The 21255-nt window shown below is 34.7% G+C and overlaps 1 protein-coding gene across 5 annotated transcripts in view; it reads left to right on the forward strand.

Annotated features, from left to right (window-relative positions):
* Positions 1 to 19857, forward strand: part of LOC128999201 (rho GTPase-activating protein 44-like) — a 44999-nt gene extending 25142 nt beyond the window's left edge. The window contains exons 11-19 of one of the 5 annotated variants that reach the window (XM_054425585.1): positions 1565 to 1681; positions 3595 to 4041; positions 4593 to 4759; positions 5504 to 5610; positions 6206 to 6305; positions 12116 to 12157; positions 14358 to 14471; positions 14974 to 15050; positions 16130 to 19857. In XM_054425585.1, coding sequence (XP_054281560.1) covers positions 1565 to 1681; positions 3595 to 4041; positions 4593 to 4759; positions 5504 to 5610; positions 6206 to 6305; positions 12116 to 12157; positions 14358 to 14471; positions 14974 to 15050; positions 16130 to 16153 — 1195 coding nt within the window. In that variant the 3' untranslated portion in view covers positions 16154 to 19857. The remainder of the gene's footprint in view (positions 1 to 1564; positions 1682 to 3594; positions 4042 to 4592; positions 4760 to 5503; positions 5611 to 6205; positions 6306 to 12115; positions 12158 to 14357; positions 14472 to 14973; positions 15051 to 16129) is intronic. The other 4 variants (XM_054425586.1, XM_054425587.1, XM_054425588.1 and 1 more) reach the window with 4 other exon arrangements.
* The last annotated feature ends 1398 nt before the right edge of the window (positions 19858 to 21255 follow it).

Below are 21255 nucleotides of genomic sequence, written 5' to 3' on the forward strand. Positions count from 1 at the left end.
TCGAGGAAATATTTCCGTTACCTCAGAACAATATCAGGATTTTGTCATGACCACGGAACAGTGGTGATGTTTCCGTTACTGAGGGAGTTATTCAGGATTTTGCAGTTGTCGCTGGAAACGATGATGGTGTCTCTACGACAGTGGATCATGATATAACCTTGAGTTTGGCTTGACAGAATATTTTCATAATGGCACGTGGTATTTATTTAATGTGTTTAGAATGGTTTAAAACTTAAATTGTCTACATGAAATTTTTGTAATTTCTGCATTAGTTATTTCTGTAGGCCACTTGCAAAACAACCCATAACTCCAAAATTACATACTTTATGAAAGTACATAAAGACAAGGGTTGGTGTAGTAATCCTTACAGAAAACTTGGTAAAATTAAAATTATCAGTATTACGAATCTATTTTTTAGGTGTCTGAACGGAGATTTGATAAATTTTTGTAGCCTATCGACATATCACTATTTTTAAAAAGTTATTCATAAATTGCAGGTTTAAGGATTAGTTTTTAATTTTGGATTATTTAATCAGTAATATATAAAAATTGCATAGGCCTACTTGTGTCAGGCGATATTATAGTAATCATAAATTTTGTTTTGTTTCTAACTGAGAATGCTTTTTCCTATAACTATAATAGCCAACAGTGTTAGCGCTAAAACAACATTGCGGGAGTTCGCGCAAAAAAACGTTATAAAGTAGGGATGGACGAGATTGGATTTTTAGTTCGAGACGAGACGAGACGAGATTTTTTATTTCTCATAAAATTTCGAGACGAGATCGAGACGGGATTTCCCTTCTCATACACAACGGGAAATGCACGTTCAAAATTTTTACCTGGTTTTGTAACATTGTTAGATGACTGTTTAAATACAAAAATAATGATAATAGGCAAGAATATTTACAATCTTTTATTAAAAAACATCAGCATAACATTTTTTTATTAATCACGCCTAACTTATTAAAAATGCCTACAATTAGGAAACATAGTGATATCAGTTAGGATAGAGTTCAACTTATCCTAAAATAAAATAAATCATAAAATAAAAGCAATATTAATTTTTATAAAATAGTTAGCCCCCTACTTGTTTTGACTTTTTATAGTAATAAAACATTCCTCACACTGCTTACACTTAACAAAACTTCTCAAATGTTATTAAAGTAATATTTACATTTAAAGAATTAAATAAGAACGCCTTCGCAAAGGAAACGCAACTACAACACGCTCCTGTATTGCGGGTATTGCATTGACTTTCTGCAGGCGTTTTTAATTTTTTTTTAATTCCCGTCTCGATAAAAATCTCGGCCAAAAAGAAATCTCGTCTCGTGTAACGAGATTTAAAATTTCCCGAAAATTTCCCGAAATTTCGAGACTTGACCATCCCTATTATAAAGTATAGTATGAAAAGTACGACCTGAACTACCTGGCATTACTCATGAATTTTTTCTGGTTGGCCTGGTGGACACCCTGATAAAGCGTTAGATGTTTGAGTTAAGTGTATTCTTACATTTGACCTATACCAGATACATATTGTATGCCTAACTGAGTTGTTGTTTTACAGAGACCAGGTAGTCAATGGCCACACCAGGGCTGGCAGTGGAGACACCCATCTGATCAACACTGCAGACTCTGGTATGAAGAGGACGCAGTCAAACAGTAGTCTGTCTGAGGACCAGAGGTACGACATGTGGCATCCTCACTTCACCTCTCATTGCTTTGGCTTTTTACCTATAAAAAGAATTAACTCGTGTTGCGTTGGTTTGCCCTGTTTTAAAACTTGTAAAAAATTCTTGCTTGGGGAAAATATTTTTGATTAAATAGAATGTAGATCGCTTCGGCAAACCGCTTGGTGTTGGTAAATGTTTGGTGCTGGAGCCAGCAGTCTTTTTAGTTGCCAGGGTGATTTCCATTGATATTCTTGCTTTTGAGCGGAACCAGATTTGTTATGGGAATGATGCTTTGAGCTCTAATGAGGCCCAAGAAAGCTCTATGGTGACACCACTGGGAGGGGGATGAACGAGAAAGATGGACTGTGAAATTAATTGGGGATTTTGTATGCTAAAACTGCAAGCTTTGATTTTCTATATTTAGCTAAAAGATGGGAGGTAAATTTCTATCTGATTATGCTTGTTACCGGACATGGCTGTTTCAAGGCTAACCCTCACAAGATGGGTACTTCAGCAAACCCAAAATGTCAGTACAGTACATTTTACCTTCCTCCATTGCGTGAGGTGGGAAGCGGTCGCAAGGGACCTTGAAACTTAAGGTGTGTGGATTTAAAAAACCCGGTAGGATTGGGTTCTGTTATTTGAATCCAAATTTGATATCTGACACTATGCTTTAAATATCTGACATTTTGGATGGACTATGTATTATGTCGTTTTTGGTTTAAAACTAAATCGTCATGATCATCATTAGTTTCTCAGAACGTAATTCCAACTTTACGTTTCCATCAATTTTGTAGGAGTCAACAAGTAAAGTGGCATTTAGGATAGCATTTAGCGACAAGAGTCTATGGCAAATATTAAAACATCCTCATTGTAAAAATAATCAAATCAACAAACTAATACGGAACCGGAAACAAGGTGGGAATATAAATACAATTGTAAAATTGATTTGTATTTAACTATGGGAACATCAATGTTAGTATATATCATTGACACTCCTCTGTTCTGAAACAGCATGTTTTACTGGTATTGTCTACCAGTAGTCTTCACATTCAGTAGCTTACTAGACTTTCTAATGATTGGTTCTTTAGATGATTTATTGCTGTCTGGTGTTTGGACATTTATTTGTTAAAGTATACTGATATTTTAAACGTCACAATTTAAATAACTGAACCAAGGTTAATAACTTTAAATATCATGATGTGCAATATTAATATTGTATTTTGTTAATGCAAAAATAAAAATTCTATCTTATTAACCTTAATATTCATGTATTAAGTACTTGAACGTCAAACTATCCTAATTGGAAAGTATCGAAATCCGAGCCTTTAATTATCTGATCCAAACTTTAATTTCATCATCCGCACACCTCTACTTGCAACTGACAATCACCTAATCTCACCAGACTCTTGTTCACCTGCTGTTGTTTAGTCTTGAAACGTGGAACACTGTTTCCGCATTCTCTAGTAGAAAGAAAAGAGAGCCAAATAGCTGTTATGTACCAGTGCATTTTAATCCAGGTAGATTATCAATGCTAAAATTCCATCTATGGCAAGAAGTATTGTAAACTTTTGTAGTATTGTAAACTGTGTTTCTGGGAGGGCTTCTATTGGAGCCTGGACCAATGGAATTTTATTGGTTGAAAGTTCTACACCACAGGATGAATTCCCTGAAAGAGTGTAATGCATTCTCTGTCAAAAAAAGATTGCTGGACGCCTTTCCCGATTCCTCCCTCCACACCATCCTAATTAGTATATACCAACATTATTCAGGTTTAGTGGGCTATTCAATTTAATTACTGTAACAATGTTCTTAAATGTAAGATGTAGAGTGAGTATCTAATGAGTATGCCTGTCAAGTAGTTGTGCTTGATGTGTTATGTGGTGAACCCAATTGTTATTGATGTTTTTTGGTTTGTTTGCAGCAGTCCACCACAGGGGAGTCCAAAGCCAATGTCAAGAAATAGGAAAAACAAACCAGCCCCTGTCCCACCTTCAAACCCTCCCAAAGATACTGGGAAAGAAGCCAGTTCCAGTAGAGATTCTGGAAAAGAAACCAATCGTGGTGGTAAAAAAGAAACCAATTGTGATACTAAGAAAGGACCTTTATCTAATTATGAATCGGTGATGTTATTAAAAGAGTGTAAAAACTCTGAAGATTCTAGTCAATCTGCGACCGCCCCAGTAGTTGAAAATCCCTCTCAAGTTTTTATTGGGTTCGAGAGACTTGTGGTGGAAAAAACTCCAGAAGTCGGTGATAAAAAACAGGAAGACAAAGAGAAGAAAGGAGAAGAAGAGGAAAAGAAAGTAGAAACTATTCAGGGTGAATTAAAATCTGTGATAGGAACAAAAGAAGAAAATTTAACCCAAAGGTAAAAATTTGTTTTGGTAGAGATATAAATAAATGTGCACGTAACATATAGTTATTAGTAAGAATATTTGAGTTATAATTAATAGTCAGTTCTTACAATGTAATTGTCTTAATATTTTTTATGTTTCCACTTTGAATAATTAGTCATGTTTACATTGTAGTAGTTATGTAATTTCTTAACCTTCTACTAATAACGTTACATAGGTCACAGGACTCACAGGAGACTAGGTTTCAAAGATTTTATTGGGAATAGCAAACTGAATGGGAGAGAGTTCATGCTTGGATAAACAACACAAATACTGTCTACCATACGCAAAAACTTTACAAATTAGGTACTGGAAAATTAGAACATTTTGCTGTCACTGAGATAATTTTAAAGCAAGGATAGTTTGAGTTGAAAAGTTCCATAGGTAGCCAGGATGTTGTTATTAACAGTGTTATAAATATGTGCAAAGACTTTCAACAACACTTCAAATATTTGGCAAATAATAGAGTGGCATGAAATATGAAAGCCTAATCAAAGTGATCAGAACTTGATATTTGATTTGCCAGAAGTTCAGCAGAGAGTACACCGCTACGACCGCCAGAACCAGTCAAACCACCGCCCAAACCTGAGAAGCCAGAGTTCCGTGGGTCTGCTGAGCTAGTGTATGGAACCTTGGAGCGTAAACGACCGCCCAGACCTACGCCAGCGCCTCGCACTTCCCTGGTGGAGCACGGTCAGTATAAAAGTCAAACTGTTGCCAACCATGTAGCAATCATCTACTCGTGTATGTCCTACCTTCACCTCCCAGGACACTAGGTTCTAGCTCCAAACAATTTTTACATGTTACTTGAAGCTAGGATCTAGAGGATTGCAGAAGTATCACTTTTGTGGTTGGCGGGATTTGAACCTGATACTGAAGCTTCGTACTCTACCCTTGAAGGAGGTTGCCTGCTTGATGGAGGTTGTTCTCCATATAATCTAGACTGGAGGCACATTATGTCAAGATACAAACAAGTCTGTTGAACACCTTGGCTCGTTAAATGTCATAGTTTAGAAAGAAATAAAAAAAAAAAAAAAAAAAAAAAAAACCCTAGGTACATTTAGGGGCCATTTCTGATTAATTTTTTATGATTTTATCTTGGCCATCACGCTCTACAGAAAAGTAGAATTTTCATTAGTCGGCTAGTAGCAGTAGACTGTTAACTGGTAGTTAAAGCTTTCCATTGCTTTGCTAAATCTGTAAAAATGTAGATTCTGGAACAAACTATCAGGAGCTATTATCCATCCATCTTTTATTCACCTCAAATGGACAGTTAATTGTGACAAGAGGTGTAAGATATGTTACGTGTGTGAAAGTCCTTTAAACAACATAATCAGGAAAACAACAGCAAAAAAAAAATGGTTTATGTTAAAATGGTAGTAAACATTCTGTCATTACCCCATACTTTTCCATTGAACTATTGATTTGTTGCTGCAGGAGAGAAGCCAGCAATTCCAGAGCGACCCACAACTCTGCAGAGACCGCTCAGTAGCTCGTTCAGACACAGCAGGAACTTGGAGATGGACTCGGACAAATGTGGGGATGTAAGTGTGGAATGCAACAAATTGCATTCAAAATTTGGTACAGGTACAGAATTAGTCCAATCTGTTAACTAAAATTATTTATACATTCTTGGTATAATAATAAGTATATTTTTTTTTATATTGTTTGCTTTGTCCTTTTTGTTTTGAATTTTTTTTTGTTTTGGCAAAATTTGATACACACTTTTTAATATTTTTAAACTTACTGTGCCATACCTGTGTGAGTTCTTGATGTCAACAACACATTGTCCCCAGTATTAATTTACATTCTCTTCATTGGAACCTATTTACCTTACAGCCCTTGACTTGACCTTTCCATTGTGGCATTATTTTTATAGCTTGTCTTTTTTAGAGATGTTTTCAATGTGATTTTAATATTTGTGTCAGTTTCCTTAAAGTGTGTGTGGTCCATCCGAATCCCCACCAATAACCTGTCCTGTTGTGTATAAAAACTTTTAATATTTTACAAATTATTGTGAGAAAGTCATTTTAACATAGTTGCATCTTTTATAGTTGTAGACTTTTGACACTGGCATGCATTAAAACCATATCACTAACTTTGTTGAGAAGTAGACTTTTGATCATTGTGTTCACACAGCAGGGCCCTGTCTCATTGGAGAGAGCTCATGTATACTCAGTGGATAAGCAACAAGTTTCCATCATCCAAGTAACAGGAGACAAGGAATCCAGGATTCAAGGTTAGTTACATTCGAGTTTGATCCAGTTTTACCATATTTTTCAAATGCACAAGGGTCTACAATAGCAAATTGCTCTGGGTAAAGTGTTGGTACAAAATGAGAAGGTAGTAAAATGAGGAATATAGTGATGACAGGATTTGTAAATTGTTGTGGGGTCCTTGGGATACTTTGATCATCTCCTGGGATTGTCGTGATTATTTTCTACTACCCCAGTCGCAATAATATTGTAATAAGGTGGTTTCCATGATTGTACAAACATTGTCATATTTTTCCCCAATTGTGTCTTAATTTGTGATATTTTCCTTAGAAACTATTGATACGTACTTGTCCAAGGCATTCTTTCTCTTGATTACTTATAAGAATAAACTTTTAAATTAATGAGAAACAAATTATATTAAAGAAAGGAATTCACACTTTTATTTTGATCACACAAACATAAACATGAACACAGCTTAATATAAAAAGTAAAACATATGATATTGAAACAATGTACATTTAAACAGTTCAGAGGCAAAATTGTCAATGTTCCAATACTCCCTTCTCAATTTTGAAGCTAAATGTCACAAAGTCCAATGTTTACTTTAAGCTGTGTAAACCTTACTCGATTGAGAGGTTTAGTAAGGATGTCGGCTAGTTGATATGTTGTAGATACATGTTCAACATCAACAAGTCCTTCCAAGAATTTTTCTCTTACGAAGTAATACTTAACTTCGATACGCTTCGTTCTGCGATGAAACTCAGGGTTCTTTATGAGTTTCACAGCACTGCCATTGTCAATTTTTAGAACAGGTGTCAATTGTGAGTGACAACTTATTTCTTCAAACAGACGTTTGAGCCATATTGCTTCCTTAGCTCCTTCACATGCAGCCACAAACTCGGCTTCTGTCGTAGACAGTGCTACAGAACGCTGTTTCTCGCTTCGCCAGCTCACTGGACCTCCAGCATAACAACTGATAAACCCAGACGTTGATTTCCGAGTACTTTCCTCTCCAGCAAAATCAGAATCAGTGAAAACATCCAGATTACTGCACGGCGAGGACTTGTACAAGATACCAACATTTATGGTTCCTCGAAGATATCTAAATATCCTTTTGACACTCAACCAATCAGCTTGAGTAGGATGTTCCATATTCCTCGCAGCCAATCCCACAGCAAAGGAAATATCAGGTCTTGATACACAACTTAAATGCATCAAGCTTCCAACAGCCTCACGGTATGGAACTTTTCCACTGACAGACTCCACTGGACCGTTGTTTACAGATCTTTCACATGGTGTAGAAATGGAATTCGAGTCACTCATACCAAAACGTTGTAATATGCGTTTAGTATAGGCTGATTGACCAATCCATATTCCACTTGAACTTTTCTTGATCTGTAATCCTAAATAACTGTCAAGTTCACCAGATTTGATTTTAAAAACTTTGGATAAGCTTTTCATGAAGTCATCAATGATGCTATTGTCAGTCCCAGCTACTAATCCATCATCTACATAAATAAGTACAAGTTGCTTCTTCCCGTGATTGTTTTTATAAAAGAGACAGGGATCTGAGTTACTTCTCTTAAGACCTTGAGATTCAAGAAACTTTGTAAGTTTCAAGCTCCAATAACGAGGAGATTGTTTCAGACCATATAATGACTTTTGTAGTTTACACACACGTCCAGTTCCATCAGAATAACCTTCAGGTTGCTCCATGTAAACTTCCTCTGAAAGATCACCATATAAAAAGGCAGTCTTCACGTCAAACTGACGCAATTCCAGATTTTCAACGGAAGCCGTACTTAGCACAGATCTAATGGTGTCATAACGTGCCACAGGACTAAACAGTTCATTATAGTCAATTCCTTCACGTTGTGCATATCCCTTGGCTACTAGTCGAGCTTTGTATTTTTTATGAGAACCATCAGAATTAGGCTTGGTTCGAAGTACCCAACGACATCCCAGGACATGAGCTCCATCTGGTTTATCCACCAAAATCCAAGTTTTATTTTCATGAATAGATTTTATTTCATCGTCCATAGCAGCCTTCCAGTCAGATGCATCGTCCAACACCATTGCTTCCTTGTAAGACCTTGGAAACATCTGTGTTTCTGATTGAACCAGCATCAGATCAAAATTTCCACTGCTCATCCAACTTGGTACATTTTTCACTCGTTTTCCTTGTCGCAACACATCTTTTGTGGTTTCATTTTTAGACAATACAACACACTCGTCTAGCTCACCTCCCTCCAAAACAATAGGAGTTGCCACTTCATCAGTTTCCACTTCCGTCGTTTCATTTTGAGACAATACATCACACTGCTCACCTCCCTCCAAAACAATAGGAGGTGCCGCTTTGTCAGTTTCCACTTCTGTTGTTTTTGAAGTGATGTCAAAATGAACTTCATCGCTCGAAGAGGCTCATTATCAGGAACAGTACTTCCTTGGGATATCTCAGATTGAAATATAACATCATGGCTAATAACAGTTTGCCGTTTGCTTGGTACATACACTCTGTATTCATCTCTCAAACCATGATACCCAACAAAGATTCCGTCAATGCTTTTAGCATCCCACTTTTTCCGCTTTTGCTTTGGCTGATGTACAAAGCAGTTAGTTCCAAATACTCTGAGGTGTTGCAGACCTGGAACACTCTTACCCGACCACAATTGCAGTGGTGATTTGCCTTCTACAGGACTTGGTCCTGTAAGATTAAGGAGGTAAACTGCAGTATTACAAGCCTCAGCCCAAAGAAACTTCGGTAAGACTTTCCTCTGAAGCATAGAACGAGAAGACTCCACAATCGTTCGATTATCCCTCTCAACAGAACCATTCTGTTCAGGGCAGTAGGGAGAAGTTGTACGTATCTTAATACCATACTCCTGAATGATTCTCGTAGTTTCCTTTGATAGGAATTCAGACCCATTATCAAACAACATTTCTTTTATGATCTTTCCACCTTGTTTTGCTTCTGCAAGAAAGATGCGCATACAATCAGCTACTTCACTTTTATTCTTTATGAAAAATACTTGGCGATACTTACTGTAGTAGTCTTTAAACAATACAAAATAGCGGTTACCTCCAAGAGAAGTGACCTCCATAGGTCCGCAGACATCTGTACTGATCAGTTCACCAACCACCTCAGGACAAGTTGGACGAGAATGAAATGGACCACGATGAGATTTACGAAGAACACATCCATTACACAGACCCATGTCTCCAGTCACATTAATTCCATTCATCTTCAAAACTTGTTTAACATGGCGTTGATTCTGATGACCTAGCCATTCGTGCCATAGCTGTAAAGAATCTTTCTTACATGCAAGTTGTACAGTGGGTTGTATAGGACAAATAGCACGCATGTTAAGAAAATATAAATCCCCATGCAAACGTCCAGTCAATGTAACAATACCATTTAGGGTAAATTTACATCCAAGATTGTCAGCAGAAAACACATGGTTCTTCTTCGCTGCCTTGCTGACTGACAACAGATGAGCTCTAGAATTAGGTACATACAAAACGTTTTCTACAGTCGTTTGAATTAGCTCCTTACCAAGTTTAGTTTCAACAACAATGATCCCAGATCCCTCGGCATAACACTTTTTATCAGAAGCATTATCACTGAAGCCAGACATAAGTTGCGGTTCTGCAAATTGTGAATACTCTGTAAAATAATCTTTACACCACGTTACATGATGAGTAGCACCACAATCCGCAATCCAAACGTCCCGACTTGCAAAAGTTAACTCATTCCCGCTCATAAAACTATGTTTTGCAGACACATCCTTCTTGTTATCAGATGTAGACACCATAGACTTCTTTTTAAGTGGACAATCAGGAACCTTATGACCTTTTTGTTTACACTTAAAACAAAATATCTTAGTTACCTGCTTTTGATTCTGATTACTCTGCCCTTGTTTTTCTGTTTTAACCCTTGTACCCATGGGTTTTGAAACATATAAAGCAGTTTTAAGTAACTCCACGTTATCACGCTGCTCTATAGTGCGAAGCTTTTCAACTAGTGTTTTAATTGTTCTATCCTTAGATGGCATAGCTTCCCATACATTTCTGAATTCACGAAAGCTTGGCCCCAAAGTAGATAAAATTCTTGCAATTAAAACTCTATCACTAAGCTTTGATTCCTTTTGTTTCTCAAGTGCATCATTTAATTCGGCAAAATGTTTTTGAAGCTTTGCAACATGGGTAGCTATGTCCTCATTAGGATCTCGATCCCACCTAAAAAACTCTTCTAGCAAACGATCTAGCCTTTGTTCACTAGACTGTTCATACACAGATATTAAACAATCCCAAACTTCTTTAGAAGTCGAGCAAGTCAAAACCAGTGTAGATGGTTCATCGCCTAGAGATGACATAAGGTATAACATAGCAGAAGCATCTTTTCTGTCCCAATCTGCAATAGCATTTTGCTCAGATCCAGAGATGTTATTAATAGGTCTTACTTCAGATCCCATTATGAAATTTAACAAGCCTTGTTGTCTTAACAACAACTGGATAAGCATCTTCCATTTAGTCCAATTACTTGCACCCAAAAGTTTCTCTATACATATCTTTTCATTAGCATTTGCCATAATGTCTAACCAATTTTGTACTTGTTCCAAGACAAAAGTCAACAGTTACAATGGCAAAACAATGAAGAAAAATATTATATAGCTTCTTTAAAAGTAATTTAAAAAAAAATACCTTGTTTGTAGAATAGCCCATAACCTACTGATACGTATTTGTCCAAGGCATTCTTTCTCTTGATTACTTATAAGAATAAACTTTTAAATTAATAAGAAACAAATTATATTAACCCTTAGAGTGCCAGGTGAGAAATAAAAGTAACGCTCAAAAAATGCCGATGATTTTTCCCGAAGGTCGCGCTAAAAATGCCGAGCGCGATCTGGCGATTTTTAGGTTAAAATTTCGTAAAAATTGAATTTTCGATATTTCGACCAACGAAAATCGATGTATCGCATCTAGTAACTTTCGACTCAATGTTAATATATGGGTTAAAAGAATCCGAGTATCCATTCGGTTGTTATGACAACTGTTCGATCATTACGAAACGTCCGGTCAGCCGGACGTTGGCACTTTTGGCTCGTTCTAAAAACGTCCGGTCGGCCGGACGTCGGCACTTTTGGCTCGTTTTAAAAACGTCCGGTTCCCCGGACGTTGGCACTCAAAGGGTTAAAGAAAGGAATTCACACTTTTATTTTGATCACACAAACATAAACATGAACACAGCTTAATATAAAAAGTAAAACATATGATATTGAAACAATGTACATTTAAACAGTTCAGAGGCAAAATTGTCAATGTTCCAATAGAAACGACTATTTTAGAAATCATTGTATGGATCTCAAGTGAGCAGTGAAGTACTGTCATAAAGATATTCTACCATTAAACCGTAAAGACTAACTTTAAACGCTCTTTTCTGTCAAGGTTCAAGCAATTTTATTTTAATTCAATAATTTTAATTTTTTTACAAACTAAATATTTGACAACCACTGAGTGGATTTTAAGGACATGATTAATCCTATAAGTTTCTGATTCAATGATCTACCTCAGTATACAGTTTCAAATCAGTCAATAGTTTTTGTATTCACCTGAAAGAAATCCATAGATAGAGACTGAACTACTGAAACCACCATCATCTTTATAACATACTAGACTAGATGTTAAGTTTTTACCACTTATTTTGTCCTGAAGAAATAAATAGTAATAGTCGTGGTTGTAATGATTAATTTGACAAAGTTTAAAAAGATATCTTTTGATCAGATTTGTTTGCAACCTTTTGAAAACATCCTTATTTATCATTTTACAATTACAGATTGGTTTCCTACTTTTGTTATGTCTTTGGTGAGGTTTAAAAGTAAGTAAACAAATGTTTGATTTTGGGCCATGAATGGACGTTTTGGTTTTACCTAATAAAAGAAAACACATGAGACGTCTCTATACAATTTTCTCCATTTTGAAATAGTGTGTTTTTTATTCAAATCAAAGTGTTCATATGTTTTATTAAATGTAAATTCTCATTGGAATAATGTGCCATTATTTATCTTTTGTGTTTTTTTTTATGAGTGTGTAGCCAGTTAGGGTTTTTGGAGTGTTTATGTTTACATAAAATAATATTGGTGGTACAAAATAATAAATACAATCATTAATTTTTGTATGTGTTGAAATGAGTTGTGACCTGTTTTTGTGTGTGTCCCTTTGCAGTATGCATAAGTATAATTTTTTATTCAAAAGATGTTCCAGGATAGTGTTTTTTCTTTTGTTGTTTTTACAGTAAATCTATTTTTGTAAGCACACATAAACACATATAACTACAATGATTCAATTAAATAAAAAAAACAATGGTAAATATGAGCATTAATAGTGTGTGCAGTAGATCTCATCAGCTCTTTTTCCATTTTTTTTGTTAAACAATGTACCATGAGGTGTCCAACACGTCTTCTAAACTGGTTAGACTGTCGTCTAAATACGCCTAACTGAAAAGCTATTCTATCTATGTACCTTAGTTGCTAACAATTGTTTATGTGTTTAATAATAAATAAATACATACTTTATTGTCTTGACAATATAAATTGTATCGACAGTACAATTAGGTTTAGTATTAAATAAAACTCTTTAAATTTTGATTCATTTTTCATTGAATATACATGGTGTCCCTAAGTAAACAGCCAAACTCCGGAAAATGGTTCTACGGGTCAAAATGAAGAGAAAATCAAGAATAACATTTTTTCCAAAATCACTTCGTTAACCAGATATCTGCCATTTTGTATTTTTTACATAAACATTTTATTTTTGGATTTTTTCAACCGATCTTTATAAAACTAGATATGTAGGTTAAGTTGGAAAGGACCCATGTTAGAAAAAAAATTCATCTTGATCCAACATAAAATTTCAAAATGGCGGCCATTTTAATTTTTTAAACTTAAATAACTCAAAAACGGCAAACTTTATAACAAAATTCCAAGTACACTTTTATTTAACATTTCCAATTCCCTTTCAAACAATATCAAGTTCCAAAAGATTGAATAAGAAATGGATGAAATGTTACGGTTTTTTGTTGAAAAAGGGGCAAGACTGACTTGCTTCTGCCTTATTCTACCCCATTTTATAACTAAAAATCGTAATATTTCAGCTATTTCTTATTTGATCTTTTTGAACTTGGTATCGTTTGATAGGGAATTAAAATGCTAAATAAAAGTGTTCTTGGCATTTTTTCTTAAAATTAGCCGTTTTGAGTTAAAAAGTTTAAAAAATTAAAATGGCCGCCATTTTGAAATTTTATGTTCGATCAAGATGAATTTTTTTTCTAACATGGGTCCCTTCTACTTTAACCAAGTTTTATAAAGATCGGTTGAAAAAAATCCAAAAATAAAAATGTTTATGTAAAAAATACAAAATGGCGGATATCTGGTTAACAAAGCGATTTTGGAAAAAATGTTATTCTTGATTTTCTCTTTATTTTGACCCATAGAACCATTTCCCGGAGTTTGGCTGTTTACTTACGGGACACCCTGTATACATACAATTCAGCTGTATTTAATCTTGACATTAAAGTAGACAAAGTCAGGTCCATAAAATTCTGTACCCTTCAGATATGTACTCCTTAAAAAGTTAATTAACCCTTGGTCTGTCTATGAAATCCTTTGTCTTGGAATATTTCCCAATATTTCTAAGATTACAGAGATAGAGAAGACAGAAATGTTTGCCTTTTCCCAGATTTAGGCAAATATTATTGGTAGGGCCTAATAGGGAATTGTATTATATTAGATTAAATTTACAATACACCAACACATAATAGTATTTTAAGGCAAATATAAATGGAGGATGAGATAGCTTTGTTACTGACTAAGTTCAGCTGATTCTTTAGCCGGAGCCATAAAAGCCTAAAGATAGGACAGCTGGGTAAGTTTCAAGAAAGCGTGTGCCACTCATTGAGAGTTTATTTTATGTTAAAGGTTATACAACTATGTATTCAATAACTAAATTACCCACAATCGTGATTTTTTAGTCGGACAATGTAACTTTTTTGTATTAACAATACTAATGTTGTTTTCCAGAGAGGAAGGACAGTGGGGAGAAGCCAGAGAGACCCCCGAAACCTGAGGCATTGGCTGTCACCCACAATCCTGGACACAAACGTACTGCATCCGAGGGCAACATTGTGGACAACGGTGAGTCTTGGCAAGTTGAAACTGAATTATCAATCGTCACAGCTGTTTATCTAAGGATCTTTGAAGGAGGTGAAACAGTTTCTTAAAGGCTCTAGGCCAGGAGCAGTAATACAAGTTTTTGAAGGAAGATGCCAGGCTGACGGTGTTAGGTTTATGGAAAAAGCTATTTGCAGAAGTGGTGGTAATGGGTTTTGTAGCACCCTCGGACTTAACAGAGTCCCTCGCCAAAGCTTTAAATAGGTGATGTGAACAAATGTGTACAGTGCATTTGCTAAGAAGATATGTGCCAATTTCTCTGTTAGGTTAGGTTAGGCGCAGAAGGTTCTCTCTCTTCTCTTCGCCCCTCTGATGACCCTCTCTCCTTGAGTTCATAAAACCACCCTCATCAAATGTTTGAGATAAACCTGGGCCAACTCCTGTAGAAATACCTTACATTTATTTTATAGCTTGGACAACATTCTATCTATTGTAGGTGAAAGTATAATGTTGATTCTGTTTCCAGGTACAGGACCTCTTAAATCCCCAGTGAACCCTTCAAGACCACCCCGACCCATGCCCCCACCTCCTCCCACACCTAAGGTAAACTACAGCCTCAATATGCTTTATTTTAACTTCAATACTACCAAAGAGCCCATGGATATAAAATCAGGAACGACAGATACAACAGCAAAATATATATTTTTAAAATTATTTGTTTAACCCTATCAGAAGCTCAGTTTATCACAGATTTTTCAAAGTACTAACATTCAATAATGCTGCAATACGATTTCCTAAAACGATTATCAGTACTAATTTGCCGCCTCAAGCTCGTGAAAAATTCAGAGCACAAAGTCAGAAAATCGAGCAGAGCCTAGCTTTTATTAGAAAGCATCAGTGGAAACTGCGCTTTTGAAATTAAATTTCCAATGTCTGCAATCGTGGTAGAAGTTGAAGATTTTGCTATTGATCACTAGAGACAACGGTGATCATAAGTTAAAATTTAGATCAACTTATTATTGTGACAACACTCCAGTCTTTGCACTTAGTGCATTGTAAGATGTTATGAGTTAATAAAGAATTAAATAAATTAGGACTGCCTGATGTTTTCACAATTTTGCAATCACAGGAGACAATTATGTCTTCTTGATTGCAGAGGATGCTTAAGATTTTTGCCGCTACCACAGGATACAATATTGATGTCTACCTTCGCAATCGTATCGTGCGATAGTGGCAAAATTTAGACCATCTGTTGTGGTCGTAAAGACATCATGATTGGTATCCCGGAATCACATAAAAATCCAAAAATATGTACCGCAGTCCTGTTAACATTAAACATCTTCTGTGATCACGGAAACTTTAACATTGTCCCTTGAGAACAAGGCCAGAATGAGTTTATTGCAAAGACATTGTCATTATTGCCTGGGATCGCAGCAAAGTCTTTTACATTCCCTGCCATTGCAAAGACGTTGCTATCGAGTCATGTGTTTGGGGCAATATTTTTGCACAACAACCATCGATAAACCGAAACCGACATTTTCTATAAATTCTTGGTTCAGTTGTTTTTTTGCTGAAAACCAGTAAAACCAATAACCCACTCATTCCTGATCGCTATCATTGTGAACTGTGAACGTTAAGTGACAATAAAGAGTTGTTAATTAATATCTTCTGTTACTTGTCAGGCTCGTGAAAGCACTGACCTGTGACAGCCTCAGTGGAGAGTGTTTCCTCGCTTGCTCAAACGTTCTGCTTGACCATGAAGCTTCCTATACAAACGCCTTAGACAATTGGCAAGTTGCAGTTACCCCTATACAGTCTTCTTGTGTACTTGTAAGAGTGAAATAACTAAGGTAAACACTATTTGTTATTTGTTGTATGCAGCGTGTTATGTAAACATAAGAAATAGTGTAAACTGTATTTTTATCAATTCTTAAATTCTCTTTTAAAAGAAAATATTTGTGTCCTGAAAAACTGGAAAAGTTGCAGATTTTTTAGGTTCAATTTAGTGCAATGTTGTTATTTTTCATTCAATTGGTTCTATGGTTCAGTCAGTAAAAATTATATTTTTAAAAGGTCTTATTTGAATTGTAAGTATGTAGGCTGGGTAAAAGTATAGTTTAAATACTCCATTTTGCAAAAAGAAGTTTGCTTTCAACACTTATCAAATTAAAATTGTGTCCTTCCTTATATAGATTGAGACCCAAACAAATAAATATATTTTTCTCACTTTAAGTTTAATAATACTATACTTAATACTTAAGTGTCAAAAATCTAAAAGATTGTTTAATGTTCAACATAGTACAAAGTACAAAAAAATTGTTTTCAGTTGAATTAATGAGTCATGAAAAAGATCATAATAATTCTAATGAATTCAACATTGAATCGACAATTTAACAACATTGTACCTTTTACTTGCTTTCAGCTTTCATTAGTTAATCACCTAGTTAATTGGTTAGTACACTGGATAATTAACAAATCCAGTGTTTTAATGTTCAAAACTATTCGTCAAAGTTTTATCGATCCGCTTTAAAATAAGTTGTTTTTAATACTAGGGTAGTTTTAAAATAGTCGCACAAATATCCAATTCAATAGTAGAAAACATTGTCTGTGATAGATATAGAATCAGGTCTAAAGCAATATTCAGAACTAAAGTACCACATTGGTTGCTAAACAATTATTGTTTAGTCCATTAATAATTATTTGCCTCCTATGGGTAATTAATTGCATACATATTTCTGTGTGGGGATGTTGTTGCCTATGGGTATACAGCCCAATACAGTTCTGAAAAGTCATTACCGTACTTAGAGTATCCTATAACAGTAGTATATTATTCAAAAAACTTATATTTTCCAACGTAACCATCTTGTCTTTTAAATATCGCCAACTTCTTCATATGAACCTGATATACCATGCTTAAGTAGTTAGGTAGTACTTTTCACCCTGAGTTTTTAATTTATACGTCTCATAAATTTGCCAAGAATTATGTGACAAGTAGTTTTTTTTTTAACGATGATGGATTCCAATTGCTGAAATATTCAGACTGATTTTTTGTTGTGTGCCGGGGGGGGGGATAAATAACTCAATTGATTTTGTACATTATCCAGTTAGTAGGCCTATATAAATGTTACAGTAAAAAATGAAGCTATGGTTGAAATAGTTCTGTAAAATACTTTATAACCCATGAATTCACAGTATTGTTTAGTAATAAAAAAAACTTTCTGGGTGAAAACTATTTACTCTTTTCAATAACATTTTTGACAATACTTTGATCAGTTGTGCTGGCAAGGTATTTTTTATTTTATTTTAATTTATATAGTGTTAATTTAATACTGGACAGCAGATACTTAGTTTGTGCAACTGGTGGAAGCAGTAAGCTTGGAGGTCAGGTTAGTCAAGTCAATATCAGGTTAGGTTTTATTGTAGTTTGAGCTATTTGACTACTCTTTCTCGTTAAAAGTCGCTAGGTGGCATTTTATGCTTCTATTCATGCTTCATTTGATGCTTGTAAATGTAATTATCTGCTACTAAATTAGTAAATTAGGCCTAATGTTTTGTATTTAGTGTAACTATTGTCTGCATTTAACTTGTATAAAGATTACGATTTTGTTATTTTTGTATTAAATACAACGTGTAATTGTACGTGTACGTAAGCACTATTGCAGGGAAATTTATGTGGACATTTTATATCCTTAGTAATCAAGTAAAAAGGGCTTTTAAACAGTTAGTGAAATGTCTACTATGTATGTTACGTTTTACCATAAAAATATTTGTTGATAAAATCATACTGATATTTGTAAAATTATCTTTCAGCTGAAACTTGTGTTATTGAATGAGGAACTATATTATTTGTTATAAAACATGTATGTTATCTTTTTATAAATAATTATATGTAACTATCCTATGTACAGTATAGTAATTATTTTTAGCAAAAATTCCTTGTAAAACCACATGATAATTGTAATAGGTATTTGTATACTTTTTTGTCTGTTGTCTTATTTTAATCATTAATTTAAACGTACAAGTGCCTTAGTATTTTGTTGTTTACTTCTTTATTCAATATTTATGAGCACAAACATAGATGATTACAGCGAGTGTTTTGTTCTGTCCCTTGTTTAGGTTATAAATCACAATATTTTATTTTATTAACATTGACTTTAATGTTTTGTACGAAGACACCTATCTTATCTGACATGCCAGCATTATTATAGCTTACATATTACACATGATAGATGTTTTCCAAGCTTCTTGATACCAATATTACTACTCATTGTCAGAAGTATGACTTCAAATTAAACAGTTGAAACGTTCTTATATATAATTTGATCTCAACAAAACAAGTGTTTTGTCATTGTAAATCTGTAAAAATTAAGCTTTTAACACGTTTGCTGGACTTGTGTGACGGCCAGTGTTGCGGGAATAGCTAATGCGCTGCATGGATGAGTGTGCGAAATGTTTGAATTTAGTTTCACCCAATATGAGAGGTATGCCCCTTAAAATATGTTATAGCATGTTCTGCGTTCCAGTTGGTGGACGTAGTTGTACAAAAAACAACAGATAGCACTAAACAAAGTGCTAATAAGCCCTTAGTATTGCCAGGATACTATGTGTGTATGTACAGAAAGAAGCAGGGGCAAAGTACCTTAAAAAATACCGCAAAGGTGTAGAGTATAATTTTAAGGTTAGGTTCTTTCCACATTGCTACTTTACACTGCACACTACATTATGTGTCATTATCGATATCTTCTTTCATGATACTAAATCTAAGCCGAAACCCCCACTCAAGACTGTTCGTGTTTGATGCGAAAATGAATTGGACCAAAATTTCATATGAAAGCGACACTACACGGGGCGACAATAACATCGTTCTCCACCAAGTGCTGGGCTCACACTAAGGCGCAGGTACTACAATTACAGTAGCCCACAGCAAACGTGTTAATGGTTGGTAAAAATCAATTCTAAAAGTCAATTAATGAACATTTTTTTTATAACTTAAAATGTCAAAACTACAAACGTTTGTTTAAATTTTAATATTACTCTGTTAAATACAAACAAACAGCCACTTTTGGGGACTTTTCAAGTGTAAGAACTTACTACTAACTAAACCAAAAAATCTATAAAAATAGCTCAAGTAAAAAAGTTTTTAACAGCCGAAGTGGACAATGTAGTGAGCAATTGAAAATAAATAACTTAAAGGCTTAATTTAGCCTAGTTACATTGCAGTACGAATTTAAATACATGTTTAACTATTAAACCTGTTTAGTAATTACTGTAACTTTAAATGAACTTATTATTTTTAATGTATTACTAATTTTCTTTATTAGCAAAATATTTAGAAATAGTCTGAATCATACTTTGCTAAAAATTTAGTATTATTTATTATTATCATGCAATTTATACCATACTATAGTTGTATCACTCATTGTATTATATATACATATATGTAAAATTTGATATTAAGTATTATTAAATAACATTATTACCACGATGCACGTTTATCGTCATTTACCCTTCACAATTTTTAAAATCATTTTATTGCAATTGAATTAATAATAAGACTTAACTTGTAGTTGTGTCCAATATGATACCTCAAACCACCATACCATTTTTGTGACATCATTTTGATAATTTGTCGATGTTTCTCTCGCTTACCTACTATATCTAGTTAAATGTGTTAAAACTTCTAAGATACATTATTAAATTAAAATTTTTCATCGTATTGCAACAAAAATAGCCGTTTTTAATACATGTGTGGAGGAAGTAGCAGTACTTTTAGTCCCTAGAGAGTAGTCAGCAAATTTCAATTGTGAGTAATCACATCAGTGGTGGATCCAGCCAGGGGGCGGGCGCCCCCCTCGGACATTAAAAATGTTTAACTATCGGGTAGGCCTAACATGTATAGACATCCCAAGAACAAAACAACCTGCGCAGAAACTAAAAGATCACGTGGTTCGCGCCGATAGTTGTGGCGTACCCTTCAAACCTGCGCGGATCGAAATGGCCCAGGGTTCTTTTGTTTATGTGACGTCATAAGGTTGGGTCTGGGCTACACTCTTACAGATAATTACTTAACTGCCAGAAATTGACAAATTTATGTATTTTCCCACGTAACTTACTTAACCCTGCAAGTGTATTCCACTTTAGTAGCTTTTATATTGAGGAAGCAGTCACATTGGAGATTGAGCTGAATAAAGGACAATTTGCCTACTTCAGAATGTGTTGCACTAGATCCTCTCCAGTCCATATGAACTAGATTGAATTCGGTGTGACCGTAAACTGATATTCTATGCTTTATTCCATAACCGGTCTTAAGATTACAGTTTAGTTGTATAATCAATGGTTCTGGCATTGACTTTAGATTGTACGTATGTGGGCCTAATCTTTTCATCCTATTGTAAATTTTGAAGCTCGTTTTGAGTGTGTTCTATGATTGATTTATTTATAAGTAACCCAATATTTATAGTCAATTAATTCGTATTGGTGAGGTTTGAGAGTGTTGACTAAATATTTTTTCTGAGTTTCTTTTTAGGGAAAACTATATTACTTGTGCTTTATTCTTTGCTCAAAATACTAAAGGCTAAGTAATGGTTTTGTAATAGATCGTTTTATTGTGTTAAGAGTTTAAATTGGTTGGGAAAGTTTTATTCAAACTGGCTATATCGAAGAAATAATGGTATCCCGCGATCGTGGCGGATTTGAGACCATCTACTGTGAACACCAAAAGACATTATGATCGTCTACCACGATTTCATAAATATCTTGAACATTTCGCGTGAACGCCAAGACTCGTTGTCGTTTCCTACGATACAGA

This window comes from Macrosteles quadrilineatus, unplaced genomic scaffold (genome assembly GCF_028750875.1).
Source record: "Macrosteles quadrilineatus isolate MER2022 unplaced genomic scaffold, UCM_ALF_1.0 Scaffold_8__2_contigs__length_117827958, whole genome shotgun sequence".
Classification (NCBI taxonomy): Eukaryota; Metazoa; Arthropoda; class Insecta; order Hemiptera; family Cicadellidae; genus Macrosteles; species Macrosteles quadrilineatus.